Below are 22,478 nucleotides of genomic sequence, written 5' to 3'. Positions count from 1 at the left end.
CGAAATCGTCGTTAGTTAACACCGTGAGGTCCCACAACAGTCTTGGCAGAAACTCTTTCAACTTCATTCCGTCTTGAGTTACAAACGACATCATGATAGTATGTTTGCGGTGGCAAGGTCATCTTTCCATGCCTTAACTCGGGGTCAACCCCGCAAACACGGACTCTTACACGGCCTCGTACACGAACGTGATGAAACCTGAGACAAGAGAACTTTAGTCTGCATACTACTTTGTCCGCATGCTGCAAAAAACTTCGCCCTTCCGAGGAGCTGTTTTCTCTTCGTTGTTTTCTCAGCGCGGTACGAGTCTAGCCGTCAGCTTATGCTTAGTGCTGAGCCAAGAAAGGCCCCTCCTTAATTAGTGCTGGTATATGGAGGGCATCCCAATGGCAATGGAGGTTGGCGATGCAGCGCTTTCATGGCAAATACCCCCAAACAGGCCACGGTTACGAGGGCAGTCTACGCAAGTTTGTATATGCGCCAAGCTTGTATACGATGACGGATTGAAGTCTAGAGTGTCGATCGTTTCACGGGAAAACGAACAGTGTTGCAGCATGCACTCACCGCAGCCGAGGGCTGACGCTGACGGATGCCAGTTGTGGCTGTTACTGCCGGCCAGTTGAGCCTGGAGTGGGTGCCGGAATAGTTATATTACGCTTCATGTCGAGCACCAGCGGAAAACTGGCCTGCAGGCTTGCTGGAGACCGATAGTTACCCGAACGGCAGTCGGGTATAATCCGCGTTTTAACGTCATTCTGGATATAATTCCGATTCTGTCTCTCTTCTACTTTTCTATGAGAATCAAGTCAATATCAATATACCAACATCATGCCTGTTGCCGACATTGAGATGGTCACTGGTTCTGCCGGCCACGTTGACAGCAAGGCCGCGTCTGAATATGGCACCGACCTCAGAAGATGGCGTCTCAAGGTTCACGAGGGTCGCCATATGTGGGAATATGTTGACGAAGACGTTGCTCAAACACAACAGCAGACTTTCGCAGAAAACTACTGGCTTGGCCAGGAGTACGAACTCCCGAAGATGAGCACACCAATCTTTGCACAAGACGCACTCGATAACGGATGGGCATTTTTCAAGCGTCTGCAAACGCAAGACGGCCACTGGGGATGTCATGATGATGGCCCTCTCTTCGTCACCAGCGGCATCGTTATCTCGTCTTATATCTGCGGCATCACATTGCCCGATGCCATGAAGAACGAGATGATCAGGTATCTGTTGAACTTTGTCAATGAGGACGGCGGTTGGGGTCTCTGGATCAACAGTCCTTCCACGGTGTTTGGCACCACTATGAACTATACCATGCTGCGGATCCTGGGAGTGCCATCGACACATCCCGCTCTTCTAGATGCCCGCGATACACTGCTTAAAATGGGAAGTGCAAGAGCCCTGCCAACCTGGGGCAAGTTCTGGATGTGCGCGCTGGGGGCCTATGAGTGGGATGGCATGATTCCTTTGGCGCCTGAGCCATTGCTGGCGCCAGGCTTCCTGCCGTTGAACCCTGGCAACTGGTGGGTTCACACTCGCAACGTTTTTGTGAGCATGAGCTATCTCTTTGGGCACCGCTTCTCCGCGCCAATGACGCCGCTCATCCAGGAGCTTCGCGAGGAGCTTTACGATATGCCCTACCACAAGATCGACTGGTTCGCGCAACAGACCAACATCAGTGATTATGACCGCCTCCATCCCCCCACGATGCTACAAAAGGGGCTAGCAAATGCCCTGTGCTACTATGAATACGTTAAGGTGCCTTACCTGCGACGCAAAGCCCTAGATGAGGCCCTCTTCCAAGTTGAGATGGAGGTTCACAATACAAGCTACCTATGTATTGCGCCAGTCAGCTTCGCTTCCAACATGCTGGTCATGTTTCACGCACACGGAGCCAACAGTCACTGGGTCAAGGGCATGGCAGATAGAATCATTGATCCCATGTGGATGTGCCGCGAGGGTATGGCCGCTTCAGGGACCAATGGCACCTCCGTCTGGGATACGGCTCTCACCGTGCAGGCGGCGCTTGACGGAGGATTGGCCCAGCGGCCCGAGAACCACAATACGATGCTCGAAGCATTGAAGTTCATCGAGGTCTCGCAGATCACGGAGAATCCGCTTGGCGTCTCACAGGGCTATAGACAGCCGACCAAGGGAGCGTGGCCCTTCAGCACGCGAGATCAAGCTTACGCTGTCTCTGACACAACAGCCGTGACTGTTCGCGCCGTCATTCAGCTTCAAGCGCTCAAGAGCATGCCCAAGCTGGTTTCGGACGAACGCCTGGCGGAGGCGGTCGATCTCATCATTGGCATGGAGAACAAATGCGATGGCTACTCGGCGTTCGAACCCCTTCGTGGCCCCAAAGCCTTGGAGCTGCTCAATATCACCGAGCTCTACGATAACGTCATGACGGAGAGCCTGTATCCAGAGTGCACAAGCTCCGTGCTTCTTTGCCTCGATACATTCACAAAGGCGTACCCGCACCACCGTCCTGTGGAAATCCAGTCCATTATGGCCCGCTGTGCGCGCTATCTTATCAAGGCACAGTTCCCCTGCGGCGGATGGCTTGCATCTTGGGGCGTGTGCTTCACGTACGCCACCATGTTTGCCCTGCAAGGACTGGAGACCGTCGGCCTGCGGGAAAGCAACAGTGAAACCTGTCGTAATGCCTGCAGCTTCCTGTTGCAGTACCAGAACGATGACGGCGGCTGGGGTGAGGACCTTATCAGCATCCGGGAGAAGCGTTACATACAAGATCCTGCTGGCAGCCAGGTGACGTGCACTGCATATGCGCTGATGGGTCTCATTTCAGCGCATTGCTCCAACAGGGATGCGCTGCGGAGAGGCATCCGGTGGCTAATGCGCGCACAGCAGGCCACTGGCGAGTGGCTACCGGGCTCATTGGAGGGCATTTTTGCCTGCCCAGGGGGTATGAGATACCCCAACTACAAGTTTCACTTTACCCTCAGCGCCATTGGCAGGTACATTGAGCGCTACGGAGACGAGGCTCTCTATTTAAAGGAACAATGATAATTGGTAAATGATGACGAGCGACGGATTTGAAATTTCTGCTATTTTATTACCTTCTTCTGTCATTTCCTTATCGAAGAGTACATAACAGCTATAGGCTAGAATGTTAGATTGCCAGTATGTACGCTGACCACCCTCAAACCGTGAACAGGCAAACCATCTCGGGCTCTGCAACCATAAGCACTAACGGCTAAGCACTAATGAAGGCCAGTCCCTTCAAAGCAGCAAAATATGGTGATATTTATTGCTTCTTTTGGATACGAGCTTCTTACTATAACTCTGTTATTATTATAGTGAGCTTATAGTTACACATCTACACTAAAAATATAACTCGTTTCTTATTTTAATATTCTAGTGTGTTTCTAAGAAAGTTCAATCTATCACTAAGTTACAATGTCTCGACGGCCTAGTTAGTTATATCCCACCGGCGAATTACGCCGCCAGGTACTCACTCTAAACAAAGAAGGCTTCTCCTACACCTGTATCGCACAGAATACAGCCCTTATAGTTACCTATCACCAGGTTTACTTATTATACTTACAAATAAGGCTTTTCTCCACTCGAAAGCGTACCGAATGCCCTATGGTTGTATATATCTCTTCAGAAGAACAAGGTGGAAATCCCTGTTCACTGAGTACATATATCTATATAAACCTTGTGAACAGGCAATTGACCTATAAAAAACTCGCCGATGATCTTCTATTTGCCGTTGGCAGGGATAGCTTGCGTGATATACAGTCGGAAAGTATATGGAGTAAGCTTGCGTTGATTAAATCGAATATATTTTACAGGGATGGTGTGATACTTGGTCTACCCCCTGCTCCGAGCTCGTATACAGCGGGGCGGAAGTATCATCAGCGGGACAGCACACGATCGCGGTCTTTATCTTGCTTGCGCCACAGCCCACGGCTTACTCGTTACCAAGGTAGGTATTTGGCATGATACGGAGCACTCCGTCGATGCACGCCAATCGCCGCTTGAGGGTTGGTTGTGTGTCACTTATAGTTACTGCATCACACGCTCTGTCTCCGAACACCTACTCCGTCCGTACAGCTTCCAAAGTCATCATCCCCTCAAGAAAATAGAAAAATAATGTCTGCCAAAGAAGTCGCCATCGTCACTGGCGGTGCCGCCGGTGTCGGTCTTGCGATCTCCCAGACCCTTGCCCACCGTGGCTATACTGTCGTCGTGAGCGATGTTGCCATCGAGCAGGGCAACGAAGCTGTCGCCGCAATTAATAAGGAGCATGGCGAAGGCACTGCAGTATTCATTGCCTGCGACCTGGCTAAGACGGACGATATCGACAAGCTGATTGCTGAGACCGTCACCAAGTTCTCGCGCTTCTCCGTGCTCGTCAACAACGCCGGCTACCTGCGCGCTCCCTTCCTTGCCATCACAGCTGAGCACGTCAGGGACACGATTGCCATCAACCTGACTGCTCCAATCTATGCCACACAGCAGGCCATCAAGTTCTGGAACGAGCACCCAGACATCAAGGCCAACGTTGTCAACATCACTTCGTCCTCCTCCTTCAAGACGCATGCTAGCATTGCTGCCTATGGTGCTGCTAAGGCCGGTGCTGCCCAGTTTACTTTTGCCTGCAGCTCTTTCGGGCCTCGAATCCGCGTCAACGCGGTGGCGCCGACTGCCATTGCCACTGGCTTTGACAAAAACATGTCCTTCCGCGTGCCCACCGACAAGTCAGGCCCTGGCTACACACCCGAGGAGGAGATGAGAAATATGGGACTGGCCAGATTGCAGCCCGAACAGGTTGCAGAGGCTGCTATGGAGTGCATCGACAACGAAACGAGAATTGGCACTGTCGCTTTCCTGGATGCAACAGTCGGCCAGAAGGTCCACACCGGATTCCTCCAATAGCAACTTCAATTGATAGGGTACAACTATAACTAACTACCTACTTAAAAAGCAATATTAGCTACATGACTTTAAGAAAGAATGGATTGGTGAATATGTTCAAAAGGTGGTCAGCCGTATTATATTACATAGCTGTAGTTAGATCTTTCCTCCGTGACAGAAGTAGCCTGCAATCCCGCTCAGGATGAACCGGCGCAAATACAATATGGCACTGTGTTTCCATTAACTGCGGGATACCCAGTTCACCAAGATTTTCTGGCCCGTAAACTGCGTCTTTGGGGAGCGCAATATCGAAATGCAGCAGCATATTGGCCAGGATGGTCATGATTTCCATCCATGCCAGGTTTTGACCAACACAGCTTCGTGGACCATATGAAAAGGCAAATATATTCTTCTTGCCTTCCTCATTACCAATGAATCGATCGGGAACAAATTTTTCTGGCGTCTCCCATACGTCCCTCCGGTTGTTTAGAGCCAGTAGGTTGAAGGCGACTTTCGTCCCCGCTGGAATAAAGTGGCCTTGGAACTCCATTTCCTTTGGCGATGTGCGTGGCATGAAGCCCGAGGTTATTGGCGCATAGCGGAATGTTTCATAAATGAAGGATTCTAGGAATGGTAGAGCTTTCCTGCAATCAGCGTATCTAATGAGGTGGTTGGTGTCGAATTGGCTGCGAATTTCGAGCGTTGCTCTGCGCAGCGCATCGGGGTAGAGAGTGAAGAGATGAAGTGCCCAGGTTAGAGATGCGGAGGTAGTCTCGCTGCCGGCGAGCTGCATGCCCACACTCTCTGCTTGGATCTCCTGCGATGTCATTTTCACCTTGGAGTCTGGGTCTTCGGCATCGATGAAGGCTTGGAGCACGTCCTTGGGGAGGTCGCCCTTGGAGGGAGTGTTTGCCATCATCTCACGGCGCAGAGCGACAGACTCTTTGCCGAATTGGACAAAATCTTTATATTTTGCTAGCCATGGAGCTATGATGAGAGACAAGGGGAAGTGCAGCAGCGCCTTGAAATTGATGCTGACGCCGATGTAGAGTGCTGTTGCTGCAATCCAGTCCACGATAACAGAGCTGTCCGTGTCCGCCTGTCCCGAAAGATCACGACCAAACGCAAGCGCGCTCATGATATTAAAAGTAGCCAGTTGTGTATCATTTCTGTAATTGATCTCGATCTCGACCTCCTCCTCACTTTGCCTAAGCTTTGCATTCCACTTGGCCATCAGAGCGACAGCGCCGTGCTCCAGAATGGCGTCCTCCATTTGCACAAGGTATGCATTGCTGTTAAGAAAGGGGCTTATTTGCCGTCGCCTTTGGCTCGCAAGCTGTGGGTGGTTGAAAGTTACGAGATTCTTCAGGACCGGGTCCTGGAGGCCCTGGTACACGTCAATCTTCCATGAGTCCCTTGCGCCGAGCACAGCGCGGACATCTTTGGGATGGCTGATGGTGACGGTGTCTGGCCGTGAAACATAGATGTCGCCGTAGCGTTCAAAGTCCGCGAGAGCCGTTTGAATGACCTTTTTTGGTAGCCTGTTGCGTAGAGCTCGCAAGATTGTGACTCGCGCGAGCACTGGGCCAGGAATCCGTCGAAGAGGCGACAAGACGAAGCCTTGAAGCAGCTTCCATAGCACGTACGAGCCTGCTACGGCCAGTAGCAGTGTCCCTGGGTATTCTGCTAGCCTGTTCATTGCTGTATTAACTAGATTCGACAACGAAAGGGACTCTGCAGTCACAGCTGTTGCTTGACTTGACGATGCGGCGAGATAATAATGAACTATGCCTTGCTTTTTCCCATACTTAACTTTCTATAACTCGTTATGGTTACATTCAAGCCGATAAAAGAAAGTCACCTTTGGACAGGGCCCGCGTAGTAAGTTAACTAGTTATACGAGGGTGTTTTTCCACCGTGATCCACAGCCCGCCACCGATACGAGCCTCCGCCCCCTGAAGTTACGGAGTAGACGCCGAGGAAGCAGTGACGAAGTGGTGGCAGTGAATGCAGCTTCGTTGCAAATTGCGTTCGGATTTATGCAGCCATTGTGACGTTTTGCCGAGCGCCGTGACAAACCATCCTGCCTGTGGGAGTTGCCGATGGACAGCTGACTGCTGCTGGGTTTTGAATATCTCAGTCACAGAGTTAACCACACTGAGATGACAACATGGACGAGGCTTTGAAAGACCTGCCCAAGGCAGTATACCCTCTGTCGCCTCTAGATATCATCGCTAGCCACCTTTACATCTCCAATTGTTTCTTCTTTGACAATTCTACAGGCGAAGATGGGTTCAAGCTTGAGCAACGCCTCCATAGGGGCTTATACCGAGCGTTACGGCAGTTTCCAATTCTTGCAGGGGAATTACAGCTCAGCGGCTTGAACGCAATGAGCATTGTTGTTAATCCAGAGAGCCCCAACGTGCCAGGTTGGGAGACAACGACGAGCGATCTTCCATTTGGCGAGCTCAAACAGAGAGGCTTTCACTACAGTCATTGGCCTTCGGATCTTAAAGTGGATGATCCTTTGCTGCTTAGTGTTGGAGATAAAAGTCCAGCAAAGCTCATTCGCGTGCGGTTATGTCGTTTTGCAAACAACGGCGGTATCGCAATCTTGGTTCGCATTGCCCATGCTGCGTGCGATGCTAAGGGGGCTGTAGCCTTTATCAACTACTGGGCAACTTGCTGCCGAGATCTTGAGAGTCCAGGCAACACGTCACAACCAAAGCCAGAAGCCATACTGAGCAGAGATGCTATGTATCGGCAGTTGCCAGCTGCAGTACAGCACTCGCCGCTCCCCTGGATGTTATATCCGCTGTGCCTGTTGCTGTCTCTTCTCCTAAGCATTCTCGCTTTTTTCTTGAAGAAGAACTTGACATTTGGTGACTCGGTTAGTCACTTGTTTACCATTAACCGAAACAGTATGGACGCAGTCAGGGATAAAGCAAAGCAATCAGGCAACATCATCTCCGACAATGATCTGATCGTGGCACTCTTCACTATGGCATATGCACAGAGCACATCTGCGAGACCGGGCTCTGCCAAAGTCAAGGCCATCGTCCCATGCGACTTTCGGCATCGTCTAGACATACCAGATACATACGTAGGCAACTGCGCCGTTGGACTCTTCGTTACAGTGTCAACAGATAAACTTTTTGAGCCTATTTGCGACAAATCTCTCATCACAGTGGCTCTCGAATGCCGCAAGGCCGTTGATACAGCGGATCGAAACACCATCGAGCAGCTCATCAAACGCGCCATGCAGTCAATCCGCCTACTCGGTAACAAGGCACGCGTTCTCTACTCTCTGATGATCTGCCAGGCTTTTTCAAATCAAAGCCGGCTGGCTTTCTACTCCGTCAACTTTGGTCTTGGGCCGCCTGTTCTAGCTGTTCCTGTGGCCTACCCTCGTACACTCGCTGTTGTTGTGCCGTCACCCCCATCAAGCGATGATATATACGTTTGGCTGTCTCTGCAAAGCGAACAGATGCGACTGTTGATGCAAAACGAAAATTTAAGATCGTTTGTAAGCATTGCCTACTGATATGCATCAAAGTACGAGGCTGCCGAAGGAACTGTGACCCCCACGCCCAGTATGGGGTAATGCGCTGGTACAGAGGAGCTGAACTGCTAAAACAAAAGTTTTTACTCCGGTCCCTCAACCAGGCAAGAGGGTCTGACATTACAGTTTAACAACAGCACCAAGTGGGCTTGTCGGCGAACCAATAGGGCATGTCTTGTAAACAAGTAGGAATTGAATAGACTTCCCGATAAAATTTTAAGTTACGAGTCTGTAAAAGCCGGTAACGTGCCGACACCTCGTATTTTAACTTTTATATCTTATTAATCTTATTTTATATTAAGTTTCACTAAAAGATTTACGTGCTCCACTCTGTGAGCTTAAACTCTATTCTATTTATAACTATAGCTATAAAATTAATTTTGAAGAGTAAAATAGACCTCCTGATCGGGTAAACTCCCCTCTTTCACTAGGTGTACCTTGGCTGAGTTATCATTTTAACTTACGCCTAATCTTCTAATATAGCCGGTAGTATCAAAGAGTTGCACTCAACTGTAGGTCCTTTGTGTTGGTTAGCCAACTGCTACTTATCATCATGACCAAGGTTCTCGTTACTGGAGGCACAGGCTTCATTGCTTGTAAGTTAACAAACAAACGAATATTAAAAGAGTACAATCAGGCGGCAGCGACTAATTCGGCATCAACATCGCAGCGCACATTATCCAGCAGCTCCTAGACCAAGGGCATTACGTGGTCACCACAGTACGCTCGCAGGAAAAAGCAGACACAGTCGTGTCCGGTTACAAACATGCAACGGCACGTCTCCAGGTGGTTATCGTGCCCGAGATTGCACACGAACAGGCCTTTGACGAAGTTGTTAAGCTGCCGGGCATTGAGGTTGTGATGCACACGGCCAGTCCATGCACTCTCAAGTTTACCGATGCAAAGACGGAGCTCATTGACCCAGCTCTACTCGGCACAACAAATGTGCTGCGCGCGGTGCAGCGAGATGCGCCACAGGTTCGCCGCATCATCATCACATCTTCCATTGCAGCCATGCTTGATGTAACAAACCCGACGGCAACGTTCAGTGAAGAAACGTGGAATCCCTGTGACATGAAGGCTCTTAATCAGGGCCCCGGTCGAGCATACATGTTAGCTAAAGCACTCGCCGAGCGAGCAGCCTGGGACTACGCTACAGACCACAAGCCCAACTTTGACCTCGTCACAGTTAACCCGCCAGTTGTGTTTGGCCCTGTTCTTCCCCATCTTTTCTCGCCCGGCTCGATAAACATGTCCAACCAAGCGCTCTCAGATATCATATCTGGCAGGTGGAAAGAGCAAATCCCGCCTGCTGGACCAGTCAATATCTACGTCGATGTCCGCGATGTCGCCGCAGCCCATATTCGCGGCATGGAGCTTTCCGATGCGGGCGGCAAGCGCCTCTTCACTGTCGGTGGACGCTTTAGCAATTTCCGGCTTGCTGAGATTATGCGTGCGGGAGAGTACTCCTTCAAGGACCAACTTCCTGCTCCTGACGTTAAGGGCGATGCTGGAGCGTTTGGTATTAGCTACAACAACGACAAGACGAACGCATTGCTGGGTCTCTCATGGACGCCATTGGAGACGACTATTGTAGATTTTGTCAAATCTGCATAGAAATAAAGTATAAAGCTGTAAAATAAAGTCTATAAACTATTATCCCTTTTCTATTTTCTTGTATCTATATCTTTTACTGCTCCGCCTGTACGCGCTTCTTGAAGAGAATGTTTACGCCTCTATTAGGCATGACAGTAAGTTCATGGATGATGTTCTGCGGGCGGTCCGCCTCCATCTTGAAGTCGTAGTTGAGCAATAGATGAGCCAGTAGCACCTTGATCTCGTTGCTGGCGAAGAAGCGTCCAGGGCACGCCTGGGGCCCGTAGCCAAAGCTCAGCGAATCCGGTCCGGATGTTGCAAACTGGTGTTTGTGCTCTGCACCGGCCTCATCACGTAACTTGGCAAAACGGAAGCCGTCAAATGTCTCAGGGTTCGTCCAAAGCTGATCGTCGCGCGTGACGCCCCAGTTTGGCACACCAACGGCGGTGCCTTTGGGAAGAAAGCTACCGTCGGAGAGCGTAATGTCAGATACCACGATACGCTGCATTGCGACTATGATGAAATTCCAATTAGCTGCTTTTTTTCGATCTCGGCTGCTTTCACGATATAACTAAATACCTAGACCAGGGGGGCTCAGGCGCTGCGACTCCTTGATAAAACTGTCAAGCTTGCGTAGCTTGGCCATGTTGCGCTTAACAAGGCGGCCATTTGTTTCGGCAAGAACAGTCTTGATCTCTTCGCGCAGAGGCTCAATACATTCGGGGTGAGTACAGAGATCGTAAAGGCAGTAAAGGACCTAATAGGAAACAAGTTAGTTTACTTCGCATCGAAAATGTTTTCGCTGTTGTGGTAGATCATTACTGTCGTTGATGTTGTGTCTGCAACACTATGTTAGCAATTCTGTCTCCTTCGAATACGAACGCCAGTTTGTGCACTTACGAATAGCAGCCATGCTAAGCGTGAGCTGGATGTCTGCCTGCTCTTCAGCCGTCATGGAGTCGTCTTTGGCACTTGCGAGCGCCCATTGGATCATGTTCGTCGGTTCTTCATCTGACTTCATGGAGTTCTTATACTCAGTGATGACGGGTGCTAGCAGCGCTGTGGCAGCTTTGCGCTGTTTGTGAATGTTGCTAGTCACATCCAAGAACGGGACGACAAATGGGCGCAGCCACGACGAATAGGTTGCATACTTTTGCGCCGCACCGAAGCAGAGCATAGTGAAGTTGATAGAGATCTGAATCCACTGCTCTGTCCGGCTGAAGGGGAGACCAACTAGAACACGGCCCGATATCAACGAGACGATGCGTAGGAGTGCCGGATAGGGGACGATGGGCGTCCAGTCTTCGCATGCACCAATGGCCTGCTCAGCGGCATATTCCATCTCGTCCTGAAGCGCATCAAGCGTCTTGCCGATGTGACGGGTCAGGTCGGTCTTGACCGTGTGAACGACCTGGTGGCTGTTATCGCCAATGCGAGTGTAGCGGCTCTGGAAGAGGTTTCTCGCTGACAGCCTTCCGCTCCATTTCGACTCAGGGATGGAACGAATCTCATCAAAGTACTTGGGAGGCAGCAGAACCAATGTTCTCGTTTTTGACTGCAGTACAAACGGCTGATCGGGGTACTGTTTCCAGTGTAAGCAAGCAACTTAAATAATTAGCTGTCAGGGCATAGTGTACGTACCTTTGAATAGCCGTATTCCACAGCAGTGCGGTTGTCCATGCCTCCGTCCTCAACCAACACAACAGGAAACTTCAGCGCCTGCTTTCGAGGGAGGACGTACGGGTAGCACAAGTAAATGGCCGCCGCGAGGCAGATGCCGCCGGCCACAGCGGCGGGCGACGTCAAAGTCTTGTACACTAAACCAGCATCCATCGTTGTAGCTAGCAGTTCTGAGGTGCAATTGAAGAAGACTGTCTCCAGTCAGAAATATATTTTCAACAAATAGTTATAAACTGGAACAAACAGTCGGTCGAGTCTTCGCTCCATCGTTTCTCTCACAAGAGTTCTCTCCTTTTTTAACTTCGGCTCTAAGGTCTTCGGGTTCTTTTAGAATTAGAGAGTGTGAGGGTGCTCATTATCAGGCAGTCTCGTATCGCCGTCAGGGACCCCCTGGTTAGGCCCGTATATGTGTATAAGATGGGTACAGGGCCCGCAGAAGAAAACAAGGACAGCATCGCCCCCCCAAAAGCTTGCAGGTTTCGCCCTAGCGAAGGCAATTAGTTATACGCACAAGATAACTCGTTGTGTCAGTTAGGTATATTAGAAGTTAATTTTTATTTTACTGACCATTACGACATGCCTCCGTGCTCGTAACAATCGCATCAACGATAACTTGCTTTTTAACTTACACAACCATATTGTTAACTATCATAGGCAAATCAAACTATACGATCGCCAGCAACGTTTCCACGATTCTCTCTTTTAGTATTTTAGGAACTCCACCTCAATCACAGGAGGATTCTTCCGGGACCCCTTCTGTTCCGCCTCACTATCCTGCTGCACCTTCTTCAGCTGATACACCTGCACCACAGTAACCATTTCAAATTCAGATCTGCCATATCTTTCCCAGGCACTGGCCGTTCGCGATGCCAAAACGTATCATACTATACCACCACTCGCGCGGTATCATTTCCAGGAACCGTTTGGGACAGAAAGCAGTGGGCATCGGTTCCCCAGGTGGACAGGTGCTTGTTGAAAGCGGTTATGATCTAGACCAACACGAAACACTTACAGACACCGGAAAGATGGCGGATCGCCTCAAGTACAAGGTAGTGCAGGAATGTGTCTTGTTTCGAGGTGTACTTTAATCCTTTGACCCTTTGCATTTCTAAACTACTGATATTTTTCGGCTGATTAGGTGCGATAGCTATATCACACAAGTGCCTGGAGGTGATCGAATGCGAAAAAAATGCATGCCTCTGCATGGCTGCTCAATTGGTGGAAGACCAGAGCCACAGAGAACAAAGCACCGCATGCGGCGATCAGATGTAGGCGCTGTTGGACAATTTCTTCCATCTTATCCCACCACGCCAACAGTTCCGACAGAGCAGGAACTCTCTCGATTGAATACATACTCCTGACAGGTGCAACATGATAGTGGTTTGATCCAAGCTCCCTTAGAAACCGGACGATACTGGATGACACAGTGTTGCGAGAGCACAGTTTATACAGGCTCTCCAATAACTAGAGTTAACCACCCACAAGAGGGAGTAGTGTGGCACTGAATGTCGAAAGTATTTTTGTTGTGTTTCAAGCCTGCCCATGTTCCGCTTGTGTTGACCAGGCAGGACTCCCACCGCGCAGCGAAGAAATGGGTATGGCTAAGAGAACAAGAGCAGTCCGTTTATTCCCGCTCCGCTCCGCTCCGCCGCCCGGAGATGTCACGCCCTGCCAAGCCTCGATGTCCAGCTGTGGACCCTTATCCCCGAGCGGACAGTTCCGATGCCCGGCTGAGTCATTATCTCCGGGTATGACTTTTATGTTGCAAGATCTGGACCGGCAATTCAATTCCTTATTAGATCCTTTTAAATGACGGAAAGGCTCACTCTTCCAGTCTGTTCAAAATGTCAACCTACAATATCACAAAATGGCCGAACACACCCAGGCACCCTCCGAGCCGGAGCTTTCCCGCAGAAACTCCGAAGAAGATTGCGAGAAGGTGGTTAATCCCAATCAGTCAGACGAAGCCGGCAAAGATGATGACCACATCCTTGATGATTTCCCTGAAGGAGGCACTCGAGCATGGGCCGTTGCCATTGGCACGGCTGGGATAGCGTTCTGCACCTTGGGTGTCATCAATTCGTTTGGGTGAGTGCCCCGTTCAATCATGCCATTTAAGCTGTTTAGGGGGGCATCGTACTAAGCGCATTCTATAGAGTCCTCCAGGGCTGGTACCAGGTTAATCAGCTACAGGACCGCACTGCATCAGAAATATCATGGATTGGGTCCACGCAGGCCTTTTTCGTGTTTGGGGGAGGTGTGATTGGAGGACCCTTATTTGACCTCTATGGAGCCAAGGTAGGTGGTATTGAAGTATACCCATTAAACGACGATAAGGCTGATCTTAGGATGTTAGGTTATTTGGCCGGCGGCATCTCTCTATATTGCGAGCATTATGTTGACCAGCGTCTGCAAGGAGTATTATCAGTTTGTGCTGGCTCAAGGCATTCTTGGTGGGCTCTCTAATGGCATGTCTATGTTCCCGGCGATGTCTGCAGGACCCCAATATTTCAACAAGAGGCGTGCCGCCGCCATGGGAATAGGGATAGCAGGGTCTTCCCTAGGAGGCATCGTCTGGCCCATCGCCCTTAATAAGATGCTAAATGAAACAAAGCTAGGCTTTGGGTGGACAATACGCATTGTGGGATTCGTAAGTCTAGGGCTTCTTCTTCCATCCTGCATTGCTATTAAGGCTCGCCTCCCACCGCGTAAAAAACAATTCTTCCTCTGGTCATCATTTACAGAACCCTCATATCTCTATCTCGTCGCCGCGGGCTTCTTTAGCTTTCTCGGTGTGTTTACACCGTTATTCTACTTGCCTATCTATGCCTATACCCAAGGCGTGGGCGTCTCTTTGGCTTTTTATCTTGCGGCTATTTTTAATGCAGCATCATTTGTGGGTCGAGTTATCCCTGGCATCCTTGCCGACAAACTGGGCCGCTTTAATATGTTTTTTGCTTCCACTATTACTAGTGGTCTCCTTACATTTTGCTGGCCGGAGGTCTATACCAAAGCTGAGCTAATTATATTCGCTTGCTTCTTTGGCTTTTGCTCCGGTGCAGTCACCACGGGAATGGCAGTCGCTTTTACCTCTATCCCTAAAGACCCCAGGAATATAGGTACATATATGGGTATGGGTATGGGGATCGCGGCTATATCGGCACTCGTGGGGCCCCCTATTAACGGAGCACTCCTTAGCGACCGGGGGTTTGCCTCAATGGCATACTTCAGTGGATCAGTGAATTTTTTGGCAACTCTTCTGGTGGTTCTTGCCAAGTATTCGACCGGCAAAGGAATCTTTTCGAAAAATTGAGATGGTCCAATCGATAACTGTGCCTTTAGGCTTCTTGTTGCCTCTACTTCTGAGCATCAGAGTTCTTTCCTTTCCTCTCATCTTGCTTTCCGTCATGTAACTAGTTATAGCCGAATGATTCAGTGTTGCCCAAAACATGATCACAGTGTTGCAAGGTCTCCGTGTAAGGGTCATGAGAGCCAAGGATCAAAATCCGTCCCGGCATCCTGAAACTGAGTTGAGATGTTAATTCACTTGTACAACAGAGCAGGGAGAGTAAAAAACTTACCATTTCATCATCAAAAAGCCAATCATGCGCCCCATTCATTCCCAGTATGTTATCTGGTTGGGTATCTGATGGCGTATCAATTTCGCATGCCTTCGCCCTGGCTTTTAGCGTACCATAACACTGATCCAAGCTCCTCTTTAGAGCAGCGGCAATGGATTGATTGACTGGCAGGCCGGTTTGGATAGCATTAATATGCTCGAGTACACATGAAAACAGTATATGGCCTCTAATATTTGTTTCGCGATGTTTTATTCTCATATCAAGGAGGTTGACATATTCTTCGATAATTTTCCGCAGGTCCTGGCGCGAAAATGAGCTCGAAACAGGCATAAATGAGGACTTTTCCTCTTCAAGTTGGTGGATAAGTTCCTCGCATATTGTGCTAATAGCTATCACAGGCACATCACGAAATAAACCAGTACCAGTAATTTTAAGATGCGTGTAGTTATCATCAGACGATTGGGGGGAGCGGGACAGAAGAGAAACAGCTACCTCTATACTTACTTTGCGAGAAAAGTATAGGGTAGGATTCGCTTTTGCCTTTATTGCAAAAGGGTGGTGAAGCGCGAGTAGGAACCGATATGATAGCAGGTCCAGCATGTTTACCTGGAACGGAGTGGGATGGGGCATATTAGTAGGGAAGGAATTGAAAAGGATATAACTGTCTCGACAGAAGGAAGATAGGCGAGAAGCGAGATGGAGTGTTTTTTCGTATAAAGGTTTTGAGCGGAAGTTATTTAGATATTGCGCGATCTCCAGCCTTAAGGGGTATGATTTCATTAATGCAATCTGAACGGAGGTCATGGTATATTCCTTTAAAGGTTTCACGTGTGTCGTAGCTATATCCTCATTGGCGTCCTCCAGTTGCTCGTCATCAATATTAGAAGGCGGCTCATAATCTATATCTTGTATAGGGACCAGGGGAAGGCCACCAGCATCCATGCTGGACTGCACTACAATCTCAAGGACGGTCGCCCATAACCTTCTTCGGATTTCTTGATTAAAGAAAGTCACCCCAGCCAAGCGTGACGGGCCAATGTGAAGTCCGATGTGCATTGCAGCCCTTAGTAAAGAGCCCGCTGAGATCCAAACTAGGTCTCCCTCAACACCATTCGCCTGGCGTGCTAGGAGTAGAAGACAATAAATCTGGATCCCGGAAATATTGATTCGGCCTTTCTCAAACGGAGAATTTAACCATGATTGCGCTGTGTATATCCATCGGGATGCACTGGAATAGTTGGAGGCCGATATATTGCGATCCGGAGAAAATATAGAGCCAATGGACATTACAAGCAGTAGCTTAATGATAAAATCCGGACCTGACGAGCTGGGATTAACCCAGTGGTTATTAAAATCACGTAAGAATGATGGCACGTGTAAGATCCGGAATATAGACTCAAAGGTTTGGAGATATGCCTGCACAAGTGGTTCGGCGATATTTCTGGGAGGAACATGATCCAGGATATCCGCAATGGGGGGTTGTTTGGCGATTTCTTGGGCCTTGATAGCCCTGGCCAGGCCTTTGCATTTATCGTAAACTGTGCGAGCTTCGGAGGTCTCGTCTAGTTCGAACTTTTGGATCACTTCGTACACTTGAGAGAACTTGTGGTAATGAGTATTTATTGCTTGAAGTTGAGGTGATGGATTGGACGGGTCCCAGGCAGATGCACCACCTGTGGGATCCTTCCAGATTGCATTGGCAGTGGAAGAAATACTGCTAGTAGATTAGTTACGTACCTGATATATACTGTTCATCCAATGGCTCTGACCAAAGAATCTTGTCTTTGAGAAGATTCCTCGAACTACGGCACTCTCATCGTAGGCTGTTGATGACGAGGTTGCCCCAGTATTTAAAGCTTTAGGGGCAGTGTAAAAATCAACATCTAAGGTTAAAGTTTGACCGATATCAGGACTGATAGCTGAGTCTTTCACAGGGAACGAGTGGGTGGGAAATCTAGATATCGGGTCGGAAGCGCTGAGGGTAGGTAAAGCAAAGCCACTCGTAGGCACACGAGCTGCCGGCCTGGTGTCTTGGGAGTTGAGAATAGAGATCTGGTCCGATGTCTCATGGGGGGCTGTGGAATGACTTCTGCTCGTAGAACCTGCGGCAGGTAAGCGTGGCGGCGTCATGCGGCTCGTCACACGGCTGTGGCCAAACCCTTCAGCAAGAGAGTCATCGTCGGTCAAATAAGTGCATAACTCCGTCTTGGAGCGAGAACATTGCTCGCAGGGAAGATTCCGATTACATCTGCTAGACATTAACTTAGGGACTTTCCTCTTCACATTCATCTCATTGGTATTCAGTTCGCTTTGGGCTTCTACTCACCGGACCTTTTTGCGTCGGCATGGCTCGCATGCTAACGTCGGCCTACGACGTCGGCGCGATGGAGCTGTGGAGAGCCTCTCCATATAGTTAGCTAGGTCGTTAGCCAGATGTAATAGAAGCTTAAAAGTCGGAGGATGCAAAGGGTTAGGTTGTGATAGATAACTAGTTAGCCGCCCGCACAAACCGTAGCCCAACTTCTCACAAGAGAGATTGACAAGAGAGATTGGCGACTCGACCTGTTATTTCCCTAACAGAACGGCCCCTTCTCGAGCCTTTATAGCAACAGCCAGGCCCAGAAAAGAAGAACTAGCATAAATATCCCAGTAGACCCCTCACTTTCACAGATTCGATGTATATATGCTGCATATTGGTCTGTCCGCTAGCCCTAAAAGGAAGAACGTCCGCAGACGGTGGTCTTGTCGGGGACAGACGGTGAGGAGACGAAGAGGTGGGCTATCTGTATCGTGGTGAGCGGGCGCTTGATCCTGATGAAGACCTTTATCCTCAGCGCCGTCCAATGTGTAATATGTATATCCGTACGGAGTACTACGGTACTTATCAGTATATGTCACTGCAATGGGGAAAGGGAGAGAGCGGCCTCTGAAACCCGGATAAAATTCGGAGATTAAGTTAAGTTCCAACCTCGTGGATCCGCGCAGGCCGCAAGGCTCATCCCGAGAGTTAGTGGGTCGCCAAGCCCGTCAAAATAGAGCCTTGGCTCCTGTGAGTAAAGAGGAACGCGACATCCTGCCTACAAGCACCCATTGCATTGTAGCTACTCTATACGGAGTATTACATACACATACAGATACTCCCTCCTACTCAACTGACCTATAGCTAGGCTTAGCTTAGATCCATGGGTCCCATCCCAACCAGCGAGTTCTGATTAAATAGCATGTCCCTACTAGGTGCATTTGGCTCAGGTGTAAACAGGGTATACTAGTTTTGACTCTGCCCGCCTTGATGTTGCGACGCGTATACGGAGTATGCGCGGACGGGAATTGGGTTTACCCCAACATATTGGCCCCCACGGGTAGAGATTGCGGCATAACACGTTTTCATGAAACCACTAGTTATCAGATATGCAGATACAGAGAGTTCTGCGTGTACCCTCGTATGTCATATGTCATTCCCGCAGCTGGGTGCATGGCAGTCGAAGAATCGTAATCGCTCCATGCGATCGAAATTTTAGGGCGAGCATGTGCACTTCTATATAATTATTATCTCCTCGTCTAGCAATATGAGACCCAAGACCTTTTAAACTTTAAGCTGGTACCAGTTAAGCACGAAAGAACACAATATTATTAGCCAGAGCTTGTCTTTTTTGTATTCTTACGTTTAAACTGTATTTTAAAACTGATTAGGAAATTTGTGGGTCAGATCTAATTATAAGTAACATGATTATTAATATTGAATAACGCGTTAGGACAGGCGCGTTAAGTACTTATCTATAAGAAAGTGGATGAAGACTAGCCAATAGGCTCTTATAAAAATTAGAATACACAGCCATTGGCTATGATTGCTTAGTCATTAATACTAGTTGAAATTCGAAGTCTTGGGACTCGCAGAGAGTAAATTAGCGGTTGAATAATCCTACCAAATCTCAGTATGGAACTAACTATCAGAGAAGCCATCCACTACCCCTAGTAACACAAGTTATCAATTACCAACTACCAACTATCAATTGATATCGAACATCGAATATCAACCACTTTCCGCTGCGGCAGACCATCCATCGACCAGAGATAGGCTCCAAGCAAAGAAAAAACCCGAGACAACTTGCCATGAGCGCGGACGCAGACGTCAAGCGTATCAATGCCTTCTGGTTCAGCCGCTCTCCCTTTGAATGGATCGATGCTCCTGCAGGTATCGATGAGGAGATAAAATCCGACTTTGGCGACCTCGTCCTCAAAGCCCGTCAAAATAAGCTCGACCACTGGACAGCAAACTCCGAACGCTGTCTTGCCCTCCTTGTCTTGCTTGACCAGTTCTCCCGCAACCTATTCCGCGGCTCGCCTGATGCATTTAGTGCCGACTCAAAGGCCCATGAGATAGCGACAAGAGCAATCATACGTGGGTTTGATACAGATCTTCCTGTCATCCAGGCGTCGGCTTTCTATCTGCCGCTCCTACACAACGAGAGCCTGGTCTCGCTGCTAGCTGCGCGCTGCCTGTTTGAAAGACTGAGAAAACGATGTGTGACTGAGGAAGAGAAGAAGTGGGCTGATATGGGCGTTGAGATTGTACGTGAGAATATCTACTTCATGGAACTGTTCGGAAGGTATCCAGGCAGGAATTCGGCCCTGGGGCGAAAGAATACTGTTGCCGAAGACGGGTATTTTGCTCGGCAAGCGGAACAGGAATGAAGCTAGTTATTTGACTACGTGTTTGGGGCATTTAAGTATTTGTGAATATGGCTGAGGAACAGGTTAGGTATATATGTTGATACTATGAGGCAGATGTTGCGGGAGATTCTTGCATTTCCATCGTGGACATCGATTCTGTAAGTATGCATGTTTCACTACATGGCTCCTAATGATACCTAAGGATACCGGACCGGCCCGTCTATAAGCGTCTTGACAGCTTGCTCCAACCTCCTCCAGGCTACATCTCGTATAGATACGGTGATGTGCGCACTATACCCGCGGCTCCCCACATTGTTTGATTGCGGTCACTTGCAAGGTCAAGTCTTGTCTCCCGTATCAACTCAACTCAACTCAATTATTATTATACCAGGCAGCAGCATGACGCAGCAGAGAAATCGCAGTTTATAAATATGATGTGGCTGGAAACCACGCCAATCAACCATCACCCTCCAGGCCAGCTTGTGGGCAACGATTGGAACTTTTTCTCAGCCACTTTATGGAGACATGCAGCAGCACGGTATGCATGAATTAACACATCATCGGCAATCAAGCCGGAGCGTTTACTATGCACTTCTCGTTGTAGGGACTACGATTTTCTGCGGGTTTCTAATAGAAACTACCGGTTTCGTTTTTGGGCAAGGACAGGCTTCGATTATCCAGTCGAGACAGCCTTCGAAGGGTGACAAGCTCACATACCCTGGCGAGAAGGTCAAGTGGGAGCCATGTGGCCAAGTTGAGGACCGTCCACTAGAATGCAGTTCCATCACTGTTCCAAAGGAACATTTCAATACGAACAATGCCAACAACAACGAGACGTTCAGCATTCCCTTAGTTCGAATGCGTGGGAAGAATGCGACCCAGAATCTGCTTGTTAACCCCGGTGGGCCTGGCGGCAGCGGGTTTGCCTTCATATATGGTGATGCTATAAGTCTCATGGCTGTAATTGACGAAAGCCATCATCTCCTCTCCTTCGACCCGCGAGGCGTCAATTCATCGCAGCCCCTAGCGACCTGCTACCCGGACCAGGAAACCCGGAAGCATCTGTCAGAGGTCAGAGCGACAGATCCTTCTGCAGATAGCCCAGATGTCTATGCCTGGACGACGAACTTCGCCCGTGCCTGCTCTGACACGATGGGCGATATGGGTAAATATATCAACACTCCCCAAACGGCGGCCGACATGAATAGTATTTTGGATGCGGTTGGACAGGATGATATGGTATACTGGGGGTTTAGCTACGGTAGCATCCTCGGCCAGACCTATGCGACAATGTTCCCTGATCGGTCCAAGCGGGTTATCATCGACGGCATCGCCAACCATTTCGACTGGTACAATGCGTTAATTGAGGATAAAGACTTTATCGACTCTGAAAATGTCCTTTTTGGCATCTTCGATGAATGTATCAAAGCTGGCTCCAAATGTCCGTTAGCCGCTCTCGCAGATAGTTCGCAAGATCTGTACCAAAAGTTTATGGACACCGTGAAGGAGATCAAGGCCGAGCCGAGGAGCGTGTACGTCAATAACACCCTGTATGGCGTTCTTGACTACCATAGCCTGTGGTTCAATGGGGTGTACAGGGCTCTATATAGGCCAAGTGGGTGGTATTCCTTTGCCGATCGCCTGGCAAAGCTGATGCAAGGAGATGCCACCGAGGCATTCCTGGCATACGGGTTCGGAGACCCCTTTATGCGCACCGGCGACGGAGACATCGTCATCCACCTTAACGATGGGCTATCGGGAGAAAAGCACTGGCCGCAAGAGCGTACAGAACTGCTCGACCAGCTTCTTCCCTGGTATGCGAACAGCTCGTTTGCCTTTTCACAGAACAAGTTATACTACGCAAAGCAGCAATGGCGTATCCCTCGAACTCACAAGTTTACCCCACGCGATGATGTCGAAACTGCCCACCCTCTGCTGGTGCTTTCAATGACTTTTGACCCTGTCTGTCCGCTTGCATCGGCCAAGGTTGCTACTCAATCCTTCAGGGGATCAAGGCTAGTCGAGGTAAAGGGATATGGACACTGTTCCCAGGCGGTCCAGTCAGCCTGCGCGACAAAACATATTAGGAACTTCTTGCAGAGAGGTGTATTGCCGGACACCCATGTTCAGTGCGATGTTGATAGCGAGTACTACATCAAGCCAGAGTAGAACCACATATTCACTGCATTAGTTATCTAAATAACGTTCTGATTTTTTCTTTCTACTCAAATCCACCTAACCGACCAGATCCCACCTAGTATCTTGTATCGTATCTCAGATAAGGAGGGGATATTAAGCGAATGTCCAAGATTTCATCCTGGTCTTTAACTATATTCCAACTCCAAGGCTCCATACAAGGCATGCCACACCAGTTGCACATATCGAAGCAAACAGCACGACCGGTAAAGCAAAGGTACCCAGCATCGCCATGCTTGTTAAGGTAGCGAATATCCCGCCAGCTGGAGTAAACCCGCCGTACATATACGATTGGAATG

The 22,478-nt window shown here is 49.2% G+C and overlaps 10 protein-coding genes across 10 annotated transcripts; 7 read left to right on the top strand and 3 right to left on the bottom strand.

The window, feature by feature from the left end:
* Positions 1 to 828: 828 nt before the first annotated feature.
* MGYG_08628 (lanosterol synthase) lies at positions 829 to 3,036 on the top strand (the record flags this gene model as incomplete). The annotated part of the gene is made up of 1 exon (XM_003169033.1): positions 829 to 3,036. One exon carries the CDS (start codon positions 829 to 831, stop codon positions 3,034 to 3,036), a length of 2,208 nt encoding a protein of 735 aa, XP_003169081.1.
* Positions 3,037 to 4,128: 1,092 nt separating this feature from the next.
* MGYG_08627 (hypothetical protein) lies at positions 4,129 to 4,914 on the top strand (the record flags this gene model as incomplete). Its single annotated transcript, XM_003169032.1, has 1 exon — positions 4,129 to 4,914. The coding sequence occupies one exon, from the start codon at positions 4,129 to 4,131 to the stop codon at positions 4,912 to 4,914; it is 786 nt and encodes a 261-aa protein (XP_003169080.1).
* A 121-nt stretch (positions 4,915 to 5,035) lies between these two features.
* MGYG_08626 (hypothetical protein) lies at positions 5,036 to 6,592 on the bottom strand (the record flags this gene model as incomplete). Its single annotated transcript, XM_003169031.1, has 1 exon — positions 5,036 to 6,592. One exon carries the CDS (start codon positions 6,590 to 6,592, stop codon positions 5,036 to 5,038), a length of 1,557 nt encoding a protein of 518 aa, XP_003169079.1.
* A 471-nt stretch (positions 6,593 to 7,063) lies between these two features.
* Positions 7,064 to 8,437, top strand: MGYG_08625 (transferase; the record flags this gene model as incomplete). Its single annotated transcript, XM_003169030.1, has 1 exon — positions 7,064 to 8,437. One exon carries the CDS (start codon positions 7,064 to 7,066, stop codon positions 8,435 to 8,437), a length of 1,374 nt encoding a protein of 457 aa, XP_003169078.1.
* A 571-nt stretch (positions 8,438 to 9,008) lies between these two features.
* MGYG_08624 (NADPH-dependent methylglyoxal reductase GRE2) lies at positions 9,009 to 10,072 on the top strand (the record flags this gene model as incomplete). The annotated part of the gene is made up of 2 exons (XM_003169029.1): positions 9,009 to 9,051; positions 9,126 to 10,072. The coding sequence occupies 2 exons, from the start codon at positions 9,009 to 9,011 to the stop codon at positions 10,070 to 10,072; spliced, it is 990 nt and encodes a 329-aa protein (XP_003169077.1).
* A 73-nt stretch (positions 10,073 to 10,145) lies between these two features.
* Positions 10,146 to 11,884, bottom strand: MGYG_08623 (hypothetical protein; the record flags this gene model as incomplete). The annotated part of the gene is made up of 5 exons (XM_003169028.1): positions 10,146 to 10,564; positions 10,631 to 10,808; positions 10,874 to 10,890; positions 10,952 to 11,633; positions 11,693 to 11,884. 5 exons carry the CDS (start codon positions 11,882 to 11,884, stop codon positions 10,146 to 10,148), a joined length of 1,488 nt encoding a protein of 495 aa, XP_003169076.1.
* Positions 11,885 to 13,598: 1,714 nt separating this feature from the next.
* Positions 13,599 to 15,044, top strand: MGYG_08622 (hypothetical protein; the record flags this gene model as incomplete). The annotated part of the gene is made up of 3 exons (XM_003169027.1): positions 13,599 to 13,819; positions 13,888 to 14,029; positions 14,088 to 15,044. The coding sequence occupies 3 exons, from the start codon at positions 13,599 to 13,601 to the stop codon at positions 15,042 to 15,044; spliced, it is 1,320 nt and encodes a 439-aa protein (XP_003169075.1).
* A 170-nt stretch (positions 15,045 to 15,214) lies between these two features.
* Positions 15,215 to 17,601, bottom strand: MGYG_08621 (C6 zinc finger domain-containing protein; the record flags this gene model as incomplete). The annotated part of the gene is made up of 3 exons (XM_003169026.1): positions 15,215 to 15,250; positions 15,313 to 16,914; positions 17,050 to 17,601. 3 exons carry the CDS (start codon positions 17,599 to 17,601, stop codon positions 15,215 to 15,217), a joined length of 2,190 nt encoding a protein of 729 aa, XP_003169074.1.
* A 1,821-nt stretch (positions 17,602 to 19,422) lies between these two features.
* On the top strand, positions 19,423 to 20,004 carry MGYG_08620 (hypothetical protein; the record flags this gene model as incomplete). Its single annotated transcript, XM_003169025.1, has 1 exon — positions 19,423 to 20,004. One exon carries the CDS (start codon positions 19,423 to 19,425, stop codon positions 20,002 to 20,004), a length of 582 nt encoding a protein of 193 aa, XP_003169073.1.
* A 504-nt stretch (positions 20,005 to 20,508) lies between these two features.
* MGYG_08619 (hypothetical protein) lies at positions 20,509 to 22,152 on the top strand (the record flags this gene model as incomplete). The annotated part of the gene is made up of 1 exon (XM_003169024.1): positions 20,509 to 22,152. The coding sequence occupies one exon, from the start codon at positions 20,509 to 20,511 to the stop codon at positions 22,150 to 22,152; it is 1,644 nt and encodes a 547-aa protein (XP_003169072.1).
* Between the last annotated feature and the right edge of the window lie 326 nt (positions 22,153 to 22,478).

This window comes from Nannizzia gypsea, genomic scaffold (genome assembly GCF_000150975.2).
Source record: "Nannizzia gypsea CBS 118893 supercont1.10 genomic scaffold, whole genome shotgun sequence".
Lineage (NCBI taxonomy): Eukaryota > Fungi > Ascomycota > Eurotiomycetes > Onygenales > Arthrodermataceae > Nannizzia > Nannizzia gypsea.
The sequence above is the reverse complement of the archived record's forward strand: the minus strand, read 5'-3'. Positions and strand labels throughout refer to the sequence as shown.